This window comes from Sus scrofa, chromosome 7 (assembly GCF_054392235.1).
Source record: "Sus scrofa isolate SSC_HxYL_T2T_F1_AM1 chromosome 7, Sscrofa_HxYL_maternal_Yorkshire_Landrace_v2.0, whole genome shotgun sequence".
In the NCBI taxonomy this organism is placed as follows: Eukaryota; Metazoa; Chordata; class Mammalia; order Artiodactyla; family Suidae; genus Sus; species Sus scrofa.
This window is the reverse complement of record NC_139389.1, coordinates 20,689,228-20,705,279: the sequence shown is the minus strand read 5'-3', so window position 1 is coordinate 20,705,279 and position 16,052 is coordinate 20,689,228. Positions and strand designations below refer to the sequence as shown.

The 16,052-nt window shown below is 39.3% G+C and overlaps 2 protein-coding genes across 14 annotated transcripts in view; both read left to right on the top strand.

The window, feature by feature from the left end:
* The window catches only part of SLC17A2 (solute carrier family 17 member 2), a 52,968-nt gene extending 39,479 nt beyond the window's left edge, over window positions 1–13,489 (top strand). For 5 of the 11 annotated variants that reach the window (XM_084967624.1, XM_084967623.1, XM_084967622.1 and 2 more), the window contains 11 exons: window positions 1,399–1,509; window positions 2,690–2,901; window positions 5,267–5,500; window positions 5,861–5,948; window positions 7,842–7,928; window positions 9,203–9,321; window positions 9,445–9,606; window positions 10,112–10,244; window positions 10,330–10,477; window positions 11,264–11,354; window positions 12,800–13,489. In XM_084967624.1, coding sequence (XP_084823750.1) covers window positions 1,482–1,509; window positions 2,690–2,901; window positions 5,267–5,500; window positions 5,861–5,948; window positions 7,842–7,928; window positions 9,203–9,321; window positions 9,445–9,606; window positions 10,112–10,244; window positions 10,330–10,477; window positions 11,264–11,354; window positions 12,800–12,934 — 1,437 coding nt within the window. In that variant the 5' untranslated portion in view covers window positions 1,399–1,481 and the 3' untranslated portion in view covers window positions 12,935–13,489. Of the gene's footprint in view, window positions 1–1,398; window positions 1,510–2,179; window positions 2,285–2,689; window positions 2,902–5,266; window positions 5,501–5,860; window positions 5,949–7,841; window positions 7,929–9,202; window positions 9,322–9,444; window positions 9,607–10,111; window positions 10,245–10,329; window positions 10,478–11,263; window positions 11,355–12,799 lie in introns of all 11 variants that reach the window. The other 6 variants (XM_084967626.1, XM_084967627.1, XM_084967628.1 and 3 more) reach the window with 2 other exon arrangements.
* Window positions 13,490–15,157: 1,668 nt separating this feature from the next.
* The window catches only part of SLC17A3 (solute carrier family 17 member 3), a 47,361-nt gene continuing 46,466 nt past the window's right edge, over window positions 15,158–16,052 (top strand). For all 3 annotated transcript variants that reach the window (XR_014809769.1, XM_084967617.1, XM_021098417.2), the window contains exon 1: window positions 15,158–15,395. Coding sequence is in view for 2 of the 3 variants with exons in the window: in XM_084967617.1 (XP_084823743.1) it covers window positions 15,362–15,395 (34 nt within the window). In the remaining variant the exon portion in view is untranslated. The remainder of the gene's footprint in view (window positions 15,396–16,052) is intronic.

The following is a 16,052-nucleotide window of genomic DNA, read 5'->3' as shown; positions in this document are numbered from 1 at the left end:
GGTAAGTCTTGTTAAATTTATGTACAGAAACAATGCAAAGCTTTGAATGATGCAATATAAACATGGCACATCTGTTTGTGAAGTCATGGGTACTTCAGGTTAGGAATGGCTGCAAAACTGATACTATTATTAGGATATTATTAGGATGAGGAAATAAATGTATAAATCCCCCAAAACTGGTATGCAGTTACCAAATTAAACATGTCCATTTTGAGGCCATGAATTCTCTTTATCTGTCAAATTGCTGGATTTATTCATAATTGTAGTAGAAAGCCTTTATTCAGTGTGATTTTAAAGTGATTTGAAGAACTTTTTATTCCAATAAAGTGTCCAAACACTGTTAGCAAAGACAAGAATAAAATTTTTTTTTTTGGTTAGGGGAGCATACCTGTGGCATATGAAAGTTCCTGGGTCAGGGATCAAATCCAAGCCACATCTGTGACCTACACCATAGCTACAACCTACACCACAGCTGCAGCAATGCCAGATCCTTAATCCACTGTGCTGGGTCAGGGATCAAACATGGATTGAACGCTAGATTCTTAACCCACTGTACCACAGCAGGAACTGCAAGAATAAATATTTTTAAACCACTAAATATTACAGTAACACATGTAAGTATTATACAATTTTGTTCTTCATGTTCAAAGATACTATGGAACTTTGTTCTAGTTGTACAGAAAGAACAGAAACATGGTCACGATGAAAGAAAGGGCTGCTCTGGAACTTGCCTCCTCAACTCTTGAGCTAAATTTAACTTTCCCATCTTCCGATCTGCCTCAAGCCATAACATTCCTTACCTTTGCATGGTTCTCTGTGGTTTGCAATTTTCTCATTCAATTCTTCTAGTGCCACTCAGAAGAAGTCTCCTTTCTAGACTTATTTTTATTGAACAGATAAGGAAATTGATAAAGAATTTAAATGACTAATTCTAAATCACTTAGCTGATTTTCTCATAAAAATTTAGTTCTCCATAAACATAGCAATAAAAAATGTATTGTATGGAGTTCCCATCATGGTGCAGCAGACACAAATCTGACTAGTAACCATGAGGTTTCGGGTTCAATCCCTGGCCTCACTCCCCCACTCAGTGGGTTAAGGATCTGGTGTTGCCGTGAGCTGTGGTGTAGGTCACAGCCGTGGCTCAGATCTGGTGTTGCTGTGGCTGTGGTATAGGCTGGCAGCTGTAGCTCTGATTCTACCCCCAGCCTGAGAATCTCCATATGCCGTGGGTTCAGCCCTAAAAAGAAGAAAAGGAGGAAAAAAAAGAAATGTACACCAAAATGTAAATCATATAGCTGTGTTGTATCAAAACTATCACTGATGCTCAGAGAAGGCAACACTGACACAAGCAAATTACTTGTGTGTCTTGTTTTGGATTGTTGTTCTTCCCCATAGGTAAAAGCTCATCGTGGTGAAAGAGATTCAGGGCAGAGGGAATCTCCACCACAGAGTGTGGTACAATACCCCAGGGGAGCCAAATGGACAAGAAGCCTTCCACCAGAAAAGGTAAAGCCACATCTCTTATTTGAGGGCTCCTATGGAAGAATGGAAGCTTATTTCCAGTGCTCTTTCCACACTATTGCTCTCCTCTCCTCCTTTTTCTCCCCTCCTTCTCCTTCTTCTCTACACGGCTCCCTGTTGTAGAGATTCTCCCAGGGTAACATTGGACCAGCTCCTCATCCTGTTTCCTGTGCTTTCTCCTTAGGGAGCCCCACTGAGTTATCTATGAGAAATTAAATCAAATGATCAATAAATCCCGGGACACAAGGAATAGAATGAGTCCAGACAAAGCCATTTTAAACAACCCTCCAATCTGTGTATGAGTTTCTGCTAGAATTTCCTTGCTATCTAGCTATTTATTTCCATAAGCTTTGGAAACCTCTAGTAATAGAGAAATAATTCTTTGGCAGGCAACCAGTCCCACCCTTAGAGTCTATTTGGCCATTAAAAATGATTTCTTCTGTTATATTTTTATTTGTTTCTTCCCAGGTTCTCTCATTGTTTCTCTTTAGTCCCAGGTCTCCACAAAAAGCAATTCATTATTCACATGGGGACACTTTCAGTATTAGCCCATTGGTCCATATTATGGAGACTTAAAATGTGTTTCTCTTGTAGCAAATCACCTACAAAGAGTAAAAATGGTTCCCCATATTAACTTTTTTTTTTTTTTGTAAAGCTGAACATAGGTGAAGGCAGATCCTAGTGACATATGACAAAAATATTTCCAAGTGATCATTATACTAAGGAGGAAGTGGAAGTGCTCACTTATGCATTCTCTCAGGTATTTTAAAAGAGAACCCTTGGGTGTTTGACTAGCTGAATTCAAAGGCAGCTCTCTAAGTATAAACTATCAAGCTTTATGGTAAATGAATATGCAAAACAGATGGGACCACAGACTTGCAGCTGGGAGGCTGACTGTGACTGGTCTTCTCCATCTTCTCCATTCACTTTATTTTGGAACAATGTGACATAAATGCCTCCATATTTGATTGTAAGATCCCAGATTTATCATCTCAAAGTCAACTGAAGATTATGACAAAGCAGGGTTTTTGTTGTGGTTATCTGGGTGAAAAATGATGGTGAGACTGTGTGAGATCATCTGAAGTTTTTTCAGAGTTAGCAGTGGAAGAAATGGAAAGAAGGTGATCTCGGGATACTGATTGAAAACATCTGTATCCTTCTCTAGGTCCTGAATTCTGTTCCTTACGCTATGGACTAGCTCTCATCATGCACTTCTCAAACTTCACCATGATAACTCAGCGTGTGAGTCTGAGCATCGCAATCATTGCCATGGTGAATGGCACTCAGCAGCCTGGTTTACTCAATGCCTCCACAGAAAGACCTCTTGCATTCACCCTCAATCACTCCAACAGATCCATCAAGGAATTTAATACAGGAGTAAGTATAATGGAGAACAGGGCTCTTTGTTGAGAGGGAAAACCCAATTTGAAGGGAAGACTTGGGTCCTAATTCTTTGGTGTATAGAACAGGAATTTACAATGATGAATGAAAAACAATTGGAATTATTTTTCTTGGAAATATTGCTTACTTCTGTCACTAAAATAATCTTTTATTGAGATTATTATCATTACAAGGCAAGGAAACTATAGAAAATGAATTATGAACACTTTTTTTTCTTCTTTTCAGGGCCACAGCTGTGCCAAATGGAAGTTCCCAGGCTAGGGGTTGTATCAAAGCTACAGCTGCCAGCCTACACCACAGCCCAAAGCAATGTCAGATCTGAGCCGCATCTGTGACCTATACCACAGCTCACAGCAACACTGGATCCTTACCCCACTGAGCGAGGCCAGGAAACTTGCATCTTCATTGATACTAGTTGGGTTTGTTTGAGCTGAGCCACAACGGGAACTCCTGAACATTTCTAATAAGGAACAGATTTCTGGATATCTTCAGTATAAAACTAGGTTCTGTCTAAGCACACCCTTCTGCCTGATTCCAAGCAGGTCTCTGTACTTTCCACTGTCTCTGAACCATTTACCACTCTGTAGGTTCTGTGTAATAAATAGCAATGCCAATGGTTCCTGCTCATTCTTGCAAGTGAATTTTATCCTGTAAAAAATCAATTGATACTCTCCTCTACTTGGCCCTCAATTGAATAAGCCATTTTGCCATACACTTAAAATCATTTCAGCATTACTTCCTGCTATAAATGTGTAGTGCTTTGAATTCTCCTTCGGGCCAGTTGTAACAGCTGATCATTTCCCTCATTAACCAATGAATTAAATAAAATCTTTATCATATCTTCATTTTATATTTATACAAGAATCATCATTATATCTTATTTAAATTTCTTCCTTTAAACTATCATTTACTGTACATTTCTAAAGTCATTCTCGTTATTTATGATGTTGTTACCTTGGTGCCAGCTTATTGATAATGACCTCTCTGCCTCCAGTCTTTCTTCCATCATTTGTTCTACACATTCACACTCCTGTGCTCAAAAATCCAGGATACCTTCAAGTGACCAGCTCCTTTCTTGACATGCTGCACTTCTCCAGAACCTCGGCCCACTTCTCAGCACACTCCTATCTGCTACCAATGGTCCAGAGACAGTTTTTGCTCTGAGAAAGTTAGAGTCCTGGTTAGTTTCTGATCCCTGGGTGTCGTTTCAAATGCTGCAAGTCCACTTTTGCTGTTTTCTTCAGTAACAGTGATTTTTCCTATTTCTCTTTATACAAATCATAATCATTCTACAAAGAATGGTTTAAGTATGTTGTCCTTCCTGGGACCTTCCCAAATTGTTTTCCCCACTCCTCAAAGTCCCTATTTTACTACTCCTCATCCTCAAACTTGAATTCTCTCTCTCTTTTTTTTTTTTTTTTTTTGCATTTTAGGGCTGCATGTGTGGCATATGGAAGTTCCCAGGCCAGGGTTCAAATAGGAGCTGCAGCTACCAACCTACAGCACAGCCATAGCAATGCCAGATCCAAGTCTTGTCTGCAACCTACACCACAGCTCATGGCAACGCTGGATACTTAACCCACTCAGCGAGGCCAGGGATTGAGGCCAGGATTGAACCTACATCTTCATGGATACTAGTTGGGTTTGTTACCACTGAGCTACAACAGGAATTCCTTAAAACTTGAATTCTGGTAAAAATTGTTTATCTTGTGTTATTTATAGTTTTTTTCAAGTTGATAAAATAGTTCCACTTAGAGATAAGTGTATGTTTACATTTTTTGTCTCTTTAATTCAATTTATACCAAGATGCCACTTATCTAGTGGGCTACCAAAAATTATCAGGTTAGATCAGAAGAAAAATGTGATCTTATTAGTGTGTGATATATATTTTAGGAAATCGGCCCTGCTAAGGCAGACCATGATTTCTAAATTTGATATGAGTTCAGTAAAGATGTATTTTTCTTATTTTTTGAAATGAGAGACAGCATGTCACCCAAATTTTACCAGAACCAAAATAGTTAAAAAGAAGCTCTTTTACTATATTTCTCTGATAGATGAAATATCACTCAATGGCTTATTTCATTTACATCTTCCTAACATCTACCTATGTAACCATTTCTTTATCTCTTTTCTTCTTTATTTTCTCTATTTTTTTCTCCCTCTGAGAGGAGCAAATTAAGGGTATAGTTGGAAAAGGTGGAATATTTAAGTTCTGCAATAAATAGAGGAAAACCAAAATTGATATTTTATAGGAGGGTCCCACCAACTCCAAGCAGCTCTGGCTGTAAAGTAGATTTTCATGAAAGAACTTAGCAAGAAAATTTCCTTTTCTTCCCCCCAGGCCTCTGTGTATGAATGGAGCCCAGAGACTCAGGGTATCATCTTTAGCTCCATCAGCTATGGGATAATACTGACTTTGATCCCAAGTGGCTATTTAGCCGGGATATTTGGAGCAAAACAGATGCTTGGTGCTGGTTTGCTGATCTCCTCCCTTCTCACCCTCTTTACACCACTGGCTGCTGATTTCGGAGTGATTCTGGTTATTGTGATTCGGACAGTCCAGGGCATGGCCCAGGTATCCAGGCTCTTTCTTTTTCTTTTTCTTTTTTTTAAGTTTCATTGAAGTATAGTTGATTTGCAATGTTGGGATGATTTCTGTTGTACAACAAAGTGATTCAATTATGTATGTATATACACATATCCATTCTTTTTCAAATTCTTTTCCCATATAGGTTATCACAGAGTATTGGGTAGAGTTCCCTGTGCTGTACAGCAGATCCCTGTAGACCATTCATCCCATATACAATAGTGTGCATGTGCTAATCCCAAGCCCTCAATCCATCCTTCCCCCTGCCCAGCTACTTTCTCTTTCTGGGAGGGATATGGGTTCCTAAATTCTACTAGAGATCAAGAGTCTGAATGCTTTTCATTTCAGGGAATGGCATGGACAGGTCAGTTTACAATTTGGGCAAAATGGGCTCCCCCACTTGAACGAAGCAAACTCACCAGCATTGCGGGCTCAGGTAAGGATGGATCATAGCTTTGTAATCTGCTTCATCCTACCACATCCTTCCTTCCATGCATGGGGTGGCTTGGGGGACATGGAGAAAAGTGCTACCCCCCAAAAAAAATCAACAATGTGACAGTCACATAACAAATAAGAAAGATACACCTATCCTGTAAAGCCACTAAGACTTGGAAGCAGAGAAAACCACCATGAACTAGGATAGTCAGAAAAGCATTTGTAGGAAAATGTTTAAAACTTTAAAAATTGGCATAAATGGAAAAAAGATCAAATAAATGTTATGGATACCCTTTTAACAAAGATATGCAAGTGATAATTAAGACTATCGATGGTAAGGAGATAAATCAGGCTGGAAAATAGAGTTTCAATTGCTCATATTATTCTAAGCTCTTAACTATTCTGAGCTAATTTTCACAAAACCCTTTGATATAAGTACTATTTTAAAACTCATTTTACACAGAAGGGAATTAAAGTATCCTGAGATTAACTTCTCAGAGACAAATAGTTAGCAGGGGGTAGAGATATGATCCCAGGCAATTTAGTTCCAGCGTGCACACTCTCACTCACCATGCTACAGTTCCCTTTCATAGTGTGTGATCACACTAAGGACTGGACAACTTCATCATTGCTGTTGCACTGAGAGTGTATATTTGAAGAACAGAACTGAGACTCAAGTCTCTCTCTTTCCAGTCCAATGCATGGCTGCATCTGCATTTTTTACTCTAAAACAACCCTCCTGAGTTCTGACTCCTTCCATTATAGGTGTCACCATCTCCTCTACATACATGCTCTCAGTAAGTCTTCCCTCTCCTCTAGCTTTGTTTCCTTAAAATTTCTCTCCCCATCAAAGCAAAGTCACCTCCCCAAAGCACGGATGGGGCAGTTTTGCTCACTTGTTTGGGAAACTTCAATGTGTTCCTTCATCTTACAGATAAAAATTGACCTCCTTATTGAATGGTTATAAAGATGCTCAACCTAGCCTGCCTTTCCATTCAGCATCCCTCTGTAAGCAAGGCTCAGGTCACACCACATACAATTTGCATTTAACTCCTATTCCTACCAAAATCCGATCCATCCTACTGCTTAGTTCATGTAAACAATTTGTTAATCTTATCATCAGTTTTAATTTTCTCCTCATGTGTACTTTCATAGAAAAATTGTACTTTTATTATCGTATTTGTATTCCACGTCCACTTTATTCCAAATTGCATATTGGGACCCACTGAAGGGGTCATAAAATCAATTGAATAGGTCAAAATCAGTATTTTAAAATAAAAGTGGATAGAAGATTTTGGAGTGAATTGCACATCGTAAGGCTAAGTATTGATTTATGAAACTTTTGTTGTGTGTGTGTGTGTGTGTGTGTGTACATATTATGTTGCCATGTAAGATATATTTCCTATTGTGGGTCTCTGAAAAATAGAGTTCAGACTCAAGTTCTACATTGTGTTACACTTATAATATTGAATTTTTGTTGCCCTTTTCTCTCCAACTGAACTGAATGTTCCTTGAGGTGGAGGACTTTATCTTGTTAATTTTTGTAACACTTTAATTCTCTGTTGCCAATGTCATACTGCCCCTGTCAAAATGTAACTAATTATAAATACTGATGGTCTCTGTTTGCAGAGAGTTTCTATGACAAGCCAAAGGATTGGGATTTAGTTACACTGGTGTTAAGGAGCCATTGAAGTGTTGGGAGGCGTATCATGATTTATTAATTCTGATGACTTCACATGGCTTTGATGGGGGAGATCTGTGAGCTAGGAGAAAGACTCTCATCACCCAGTAATTTCTAAGTCTGCCTCCTCTCTGTTGGGACAACATGCAGGGAATCCACTCAGTCTCAGCCTTTGCTATTTTCCTAAGTGTTTTTTATCCCTCTTCTCTTCAGGCGCAGCGTTTGGGTCCTTCATCATCCTCTGTGTGGGGGGACTAATCTCACAGGCCTTGGGCTGGCCTTTTATCTTCTATATCTTTGGTGAGTCACTTTCTCTTAAATCCTAACACCTCCATGTCCCAGGCATTTAGTTTGATGCTTACCTTACCTCTTGCCCACATTCTTCCCATTTGAGAGAAAATGCCCTTTGTTAAATGAAAGATGGCAAAGACTGTTGAGAACTGTAGATTTCTACTGTGTGGTTCAGATGTCAGAGTTGGTGAAGCACATTTTCCATGTGTCTTCATATTTTATTATAATTAATATTTTTCTGCCAAGATGCCCTTAACCTATTCTCTACCAGGTCAATCTTGCAAAACTCATTAAATGCACCCTTCCCTATGGGCACTACCAAGACTTATCCCATCAGATTAAGTCTTTCTGTCCTCTGTGATACTCACTAATAATTTCTTTTCTAGGCTTTGTTGGTATGTAATTATTCCTTTCCCCTTCTCCCTCTCTTTCACTAGACTGAAATAATTGAGCCAGGGAATCCTTTCTATATTTTAAAAATCACTTTGGTACTACTATAGTGCCTGACTTAAAGCTTCATAAATAAAGGAATGGATAAATCCAGTAATTAGAGGGAATTTAAAGAACATTAATCCCCAGAGTCTTTTAATTTAGATTCTCTTTGAAAGACAAATCTCAGCAATGAGATTTGTTTATGTCCTATTGTTACAACTAAATGGTGTCATTCAGTATGGTTCTGGCTAGGAGGGCTTTCTCATTACTGATGCTAATCCCAGGTCATTTTGGTTCACCCATGTTAATCAGGTACTGTCAAGAAAGATTTTCTGGAAATCTGTAATAGCTGTGTTATTTGAATACAAAAGACACTGTCTTTTGCAAAGGTGTTGGAAATTTTTCCTTGCCTTGCCACATTGATGTTATGGCAGGTTGTTTGGCATACAGATGACTACTTTCTTCTTCAATCCTGACTTATTTGGATCTTCCAAAATAGGACAGTAGTATGTATATTAAGAAATTACTACCAATGACACATAACGTTACACCCACTGGAGTCTGAAGAGTAATTAATCAGATATGCAATGGTATGTTCATTCTCATGTTCTCTCCAGAGGGCTTCGACGTTGACAAATGACATTCTATATTTGAGAGGTGGTATTTGGAACTATTTAGTCACAAGGAGATTTGTAGATGAGACGAAATGAATAGGAAAATTTAGGTCCTTATGGTGGAATAACCATGAAGAGATATGTATACTTTATGGGGGAGGTGTGCTACTTCAGAGGAAACTCCCTTCCCCCAGCACACAAATCTACCTGGAAACTAACTGGGTTGCGGCTTCCCAGGTAGTACTGGCTGTGTCTGCTGTCTCCTGTGGTTCACAGTGATTTATGATGACCCTTTGCATCACCCATGCATAACCGCCAGGGAAAAGGAACACATCGTGTCCTCATTGGCTCAACAGGTATGGTGCACCCCCTTCTACCTGTGGACCACGCAGAGATTTCCAGGGCAGGGTGTGGGGTGCTCAGGAGAAGCACCCTCTGGCCTTTTCTAATGCCCATGTTAATTAGATATTTCCTTTCAGTCCAGTTCTCCTAGACGATCTGTCCCCATAAAGGCTATGGTCAGATGCCTACCACTTTGGGCCATTTTCACGGGGTTTTTCAGTCATTTCTGGTTATGCACCATAATCATAACTTACCTGCCAACGTACATCAGTTCCGTGCTCCATGTCAACATCAGAGATGTGAGTATGCTTCCTGGACTCTTATAAAAATGATAATGGCCATAAAGAGAAATAGTTCTATGCTGCCTGCTACCTTTTGGCTTTGTACATAATGCTCATTTAACCTTCACAATGATCTTGGGAGAGTCATTATAATGATTCTCACTGCACAGGTGTAGAGATGGGGACACATTGAGGTGAGAGGACCTGTCCTGGATTACACAGCTCCTCAGTGGTAGAGCTGCTGCAGCGTCTGTGTTCTTAGCCATTATGCAACACTTCCGTACTGGCTGATTCTTCACTTCCCCTCAGAAATGAGTAGTGCTTTTCTCTGGAGAGCAGTGTAGTGCAAGTGCTGGCTCTCTTACCTGAAATAGTGTTCTTCTTATGTGGAAATGGATGCTAATTCCCTTAAAACAACTCAGAATAGCAGGAAGATGGGCTAATGGGTGGCCTGTGTAACTGATAATCTCTGGGGCCACCTGCCCCTCTGTGACTACTCACTGTGTCAATTTCCTTCCTTCAGAGTGGGGTGCTGTCCTCCCTGCCTTTTATTGCCGCCTCAAGTTGTACAATTCTAGGAGGTCAGTTGGCAGATTTCCTCCTGTCCAGGAAACTTCTCAGATTAATCACCGTCCGAAAACTCTTTTCGTCCCTAGGTAAGGATAGTCAGGATGCAGTTAACCAATCCCTTTCTCCACATGTGGTCAGAGAAGTTTCCTGACAGCATGTCTTATTGCCCAGGGCTCCTCCTTCCATCACTATGTGCTGTGGCTCTGCCTTTTGTGGCTTCCAGTTACATAACAACCATTATTTTGCTGATACTTATTCCCGGGACCAGCAACCTGTGTGATTCGGGATTCATCATCAATACCTTAGATGTTGCCCCCAGGTAAGATCTTAACCTGCTTGTTCCTCTCCTCCATTCCCTTCTGGAGGTTTATACCTCAATCTTCTTCTTATAACTCCTTCTTATGAACAAAATGGTGGCATAAAAATGACAAATATCCAAATATGTCAGTATGTGGCCACGACCTAAGGCATTTTTAGAACAATAGTGCCCAATCTTGGCCAGTGACATTTGAATGAGAAGCTTCTGCAGCTTCTCCACTAGAGATTAGACTGTGTATTTTGGGAAAGGAACCTCACATGTGTTTTGGAAAAGCTTCCAGAATGTTGACGTTATCAGCTACTACGTATATATACATATGTATATATTCTTGCGATGAGCCAAACCCTATTCAAAGGACTTATACATCAACTAATCCTCACAACTACATGCCCTGTCATTGCCCTCACTTTATAAGGGAGATGTTTGAGGAAGCTAAGTGACGTTCCTGAAGACACACAAAGGCAGAGCTATGATTGTGACCCAAGCCAACACCTTAGCTGTTTGTCCAGAGTATGTCGTCCTGTCCAATGTACAAACTACTTGCCATGCTGAGCAGCCAGAGTGCCAACCTGGGCTCCTGGGAGACAGAATTATTCCCTAGTTGTTGAGTCAGTGGTTAGGTGATTTCAGGATCGGCAAACAGACATTGCCCTGTCTTGAGGGGATCAGAAACTGCATTGGGCTAAATGACTTGTCTATTAGAGCTGAACTGCATTAAAGTTGAGTTGCTGAAAAGCCATGGGCAACTTTCCATGTAAAATCATGTATAAAATCATCTCCCTGCAGATATGCAAGTTTCCTCATGGGGATCTCAAGGGGATTTGGGCTCATCGCGGGAATCATCTCCTCCACTGCCACCGGATTCCTTATCAGTCAGGTTGGGCCAGTTTATTGAACATCTACCAGTAGCAGGTATTGTTTGAGGCACTGGAGATTCATAGCAGGGTCTCTATTCTAAAGGATTATATGGTCTGATGGGGAAAATAAGCATGGATGTCAACACAATTATCCATGAGGGACTCTAAATCAGAGGCTAGTAAGTCAGATTTCCCAGGGAGAGAAAAATATAAGCTGAATTTCTAAAAATAAATAGGTGTTAGGTTGATAAAAAAATGAGTAATTCAGGCAGAGAAAATAGTATATGTAACTTCCTAGAGGAATGAAAGTATAAAACATCTCTTAGTTATGACCAGAGTGAATGATACATGTTAAGGAAAAGTAAAAGATGAAGACACAGATTCAGAAGGGGAAGTTTATGAAGAGTCTGTTCAGATTAATTCCAATTTTTAAAAACATCATAAAATGAAAACACAAAGGGTCCCAAGGCCAGCTGAAAGATAGGTAAAATCATGGGTGAAAAAAGAATGCCTGTGAGACCAGGGAGCATGGCTTGTGAGGCTTGTAGGGAAGATGGAAAGGCAGAACCAGGCTGAGATGGCAGGAAAACATGAGCCAGCTTACAAGGATTTGGCATTTTTGTTTTGTTTTGTTTTCTTTCTTTCTTTGTTGTATTTTTGCTTTTTAGGGCTACACCTGCAGCATATGGAGGTTCCCAGGTGAGGGGTCAAATCAGAGCTGCTGCTGCAGGCCTACACCACAGCCGTAGCTATGCCAGATCTAGCCGTGTCTGTGACCTACACCACAGCTCATGGCAACATTGGATCCTTAACCCACTAAGTGAGGTCAGGGATTGAACCCACATCCTCATAGACACTAGTCAGGTTCGCTACCACTGAGCCACAGTGGGAATTCTGGATTTGTTTTGTTTTTAATACATCTCTATGTGATCTAGTTTTCAGGTTAATTTTTGACCAGATGTCTAGGAATCCATTATGCCTATAATGCCAGAAATGAAGTATGACTTATAGGGGCTTGGTGAAGAGAATCATACGTGCAGACCAAATATAACTCACATCGCATTGAGATGTCCACTAAGGGGTTGCCGTGACTGCTGTCAACAGCAAAAAACAAAACAAAAACAGAGAGCACAAGAGTGAAGATCTCTAAGGCATAGTTTTAAATAAGTACTATGATACTTTCTAGAATGTTGCGGTCCAAATTTCTAGAAGAAGATTAGTGTAGGTTAATTTATTCGAGTTTAAGAGAAATCCGTCTTAAGCCAGAACACAATGTTCATTTTGGAGTCCTCTCGTTTCCAAGAGTTTCATGAAACCTTCTTTGATAACTCAGGATGTTAAGTGGTTATTGCATATTGTTCCCTAGATTCTTTATGGTCAGTGTTGCAATATACAAAATGGAGGATTTCTAGACCTGGTGCAGAAGGAACTGTGACACTGGTGATTCTGTGTTTCTTGCCTCCAGGATTCTGTGTCTGGATGGAGGAATGTCTTTTTCCTGGCTGCTGCTGTCAACATATTTGGCCTGGTTTTTTACCTCACATTTGGACAAGCAGAAATCCAGGACTGGGCCAAAGAGAGGACTCTTACCCGCCTCTAAGAATATAGAGTTGTAAACTTAAATGCAGTACTGACGATTAAGTTTTTTAACATTTTTTACTTATTTTTCTTCATATTCGTGGCCATAGACTCAGCAATTCTCAACTTTGGTGGTGCGTTAAAATACCTGGGTGTCTTTAAAATACCCGGATGAATGGGCTCTCCTCCAGAGATTCTGAATGAGTTGGTCTGGGGTAGAGCCCAGATATCACTAATTTTTAGACACACCTCAGGATTTCTAACATGAAGCCAGCATTGACAACTGCTGGACAAACTTGAAACATCAATACCTGTTGCCTTTGAAATTTCCTTTTTGACAGGAACTAGATAAATAAAAATCTGTGTGAAAATAATCACCAATAAATACCTTCACAGAGGTGATTATAGACACAGAGAAGATCTACTGGAACCATAGCTGTATATTATAGAGAACAGCGCAGATAGAATTTTAAGGCTGTAATCCACAGAATTAACATTTTTATTGTTTTTATACGTGGTGAAACAGGGATGTTTATTTATGTGATTACATTCTATTAAAATTCACATTTAAATTAAATGGGCCATTTTTAAATTATTTACATCAGGACTATTTCCATCAGGCAAAACAGATATTTACTTATCCTCGCTAATTTCCAGGAGATGAATGACCAGGAAATGACCAAGAGAAAATTAAATTAATGTGGTTTACTGAAAATCATGGGAGAGAGAAGATAGAATTGGAAATCTTGCAAAGTAAAAAGAATGGAGCTGAAGGAAGTCAGTGTGGCACTTCTAGAAGAGACAATGAAATCACAACATTGTAAATCAACTATACTCCAATATAAAATAAAAGTTGAATTGAAAAAATTTTAAATAAAAATAAAATTAAAAAAGAAAGCTGGAGGAAGATGACAGAGACACTTTCAAATGAAATGAATGTTCAAATGGAGGAGAAGAATCTTGAAGGTATAACAAGATGAAAGAAATCCTAAAACAATACCATCCACCAGAGAAATTCCTTTTCAGGATTGGCCTTCTTCATATTTTCCTTATTTTCCCATGGTTCTCAAATAGTCATCATCAACCCGAGAGGAATGAATTCTGGTTCCTACCACCTAAAGCACATCCTCAAGTTTGTATCTTCATAGAGAGCTGAGGTTTTGCTGCAGCTATTCTAGAGGAGAAATTCTAGAAGCCAAGTAGAACCACAGGGACTAGAGCCTTGGGCTAATTTAGCAGATAAAAAAAATCTCCTAATGCAAATCAGTAGGTATTTTTGAGCAGGTGTTTTAAAGAAAACAGATTGTCAGGCTCTGAGGGTGATGATGTGCTAAGAACACTCTGACTCTGTCTTTGGATATTTATGATATGGAGAGGAAGGAGAGTGTACAGTAAAGAAGAGAAAAAAAGGAATAGTGTAATAGATGGGTGAATTAAATACAGGGGAAAAAAAAGAGACAACCCAATAGGCAAATGTTTTGAACAAAGACTTCATAAAAAAGAAATTCTAAGTAGCCTATAAATATATAAATAGGTGCTCAACTTCCTTAGGCATTAGAGAAATGAAAATCGAAACCACAGTGAGATACCACTTCACACTTAACAGAAAGGACGAAATAAAAGAAGATGGAAAACAGTGAATGTGGGCAAGGGGTGGAGCAACAGGAACTCTCACCCCCTGTGCATGTGAGTATAAATCAGAACTTTGAGAAAACTTGGAAATATCTCCTAAAGCTAAATTTAGACATTCCAAATGACATAGACATTTCACTTGGAAATGAACATAGACGTTCTGAGAAAAAGGTACAGCAGTGTTCACAGGAGCACTATGTATAACACCAACAGGAAACACCTAAGTTGTCAAGAGAAGAATAAGAAAAAAAATTATGGCCTGTTCATACAGCAATGAGAATAAATAGACCACAACACCATGGATGGATCTCATAAACACAAATTTAAGTGAAAGACAAATCATACCCTCTTTCAAAGTTTAAATAGTGGCTTTTTTGAAACAGACAAAACTAATCTATCCTATTAGAAAGCAAGTAAGGAATTCCCCTTCTTAACGGAGGCTCCTCAGGTGCCGGTACTAACCTCTTATTTGGGTGCTAGTCACATGGCTGTTTTCACTTTGTGAAAAGAGTACATTTATTACTTGTACATTTGTACATATGTAAAAAAAGAAAAACAATCACAAAGCAAATTCAGTGCTTCATTCACTTCGAAGTTTCTCTTCTCTCTTTAGCTGAGGTCTGACAAATGGAGCGATTGGGAAGGAGCCTTGGTCTCTGCTTTCTTCATGTTCTTCCTGATCCTCTTCCTCCTCCTCCTTTGCCCAACCCTCCAGCATCAGAGCAGGAGGGAAGGCAGCGGGACAATCTCTGTGGCCAGCTTTTGGATCAAAGTCTAAGTTCCTAAACAACAAAATGAATGAGCTTTCCAAGAAAATATGTCCATGGAAGCATCGGTTGTAAGCATCAGAGGTAAGAACAACGACTCAGCTTTTCTTGCCTTTCTGGGCATCTGCTGTAATTGATTCCTGGCCAATAACATCTGTATCAGAGACACTTAAGTTCTATTTCTCCATTTGGTGGTTTGAAGAAGAGTTAACCATTCATATTTCCTTTTTTTCCCCCTACAGTTTTATTATCCAAGGGGAGTGGGGGTGTCCATTCATATTTCCTAATGACTTCGGACTAGATGCAATTGTGAGCTGATGAGAAACATCTCTAACCCATCTCTCCCATCCTAAAGAGTTGTTTCTAACATTGACAACTCTTTTCTAATGTTAACATTCATGTGAATTAATTCGCTTTTCTCAAACAGCTTGTCGACATCTAACAATTAGGTTCTCTGCTTTTTCTCTTTTGACTGTTAACTATTATGAATCATAATACAGTTCTTAGTGTTGAGCAAACTGTTCCTTGAGTATCCTTTTGCTCTACCACAGGATTTGGTTCACTGATAGTTTATTTAGGACTTTGATTGCTCTATTGGTCTATGACATTAGCTCTGAATGTTATGTGTTGTCTGGATATGGGACTTAGGCTGATTTCAAAAGAAGGGGAAACTTTCCTTATTCCTCAGTACTCTGAAAAAATTAATTGGAAGAAAACTTTATCATTGCTATTATTATCTAA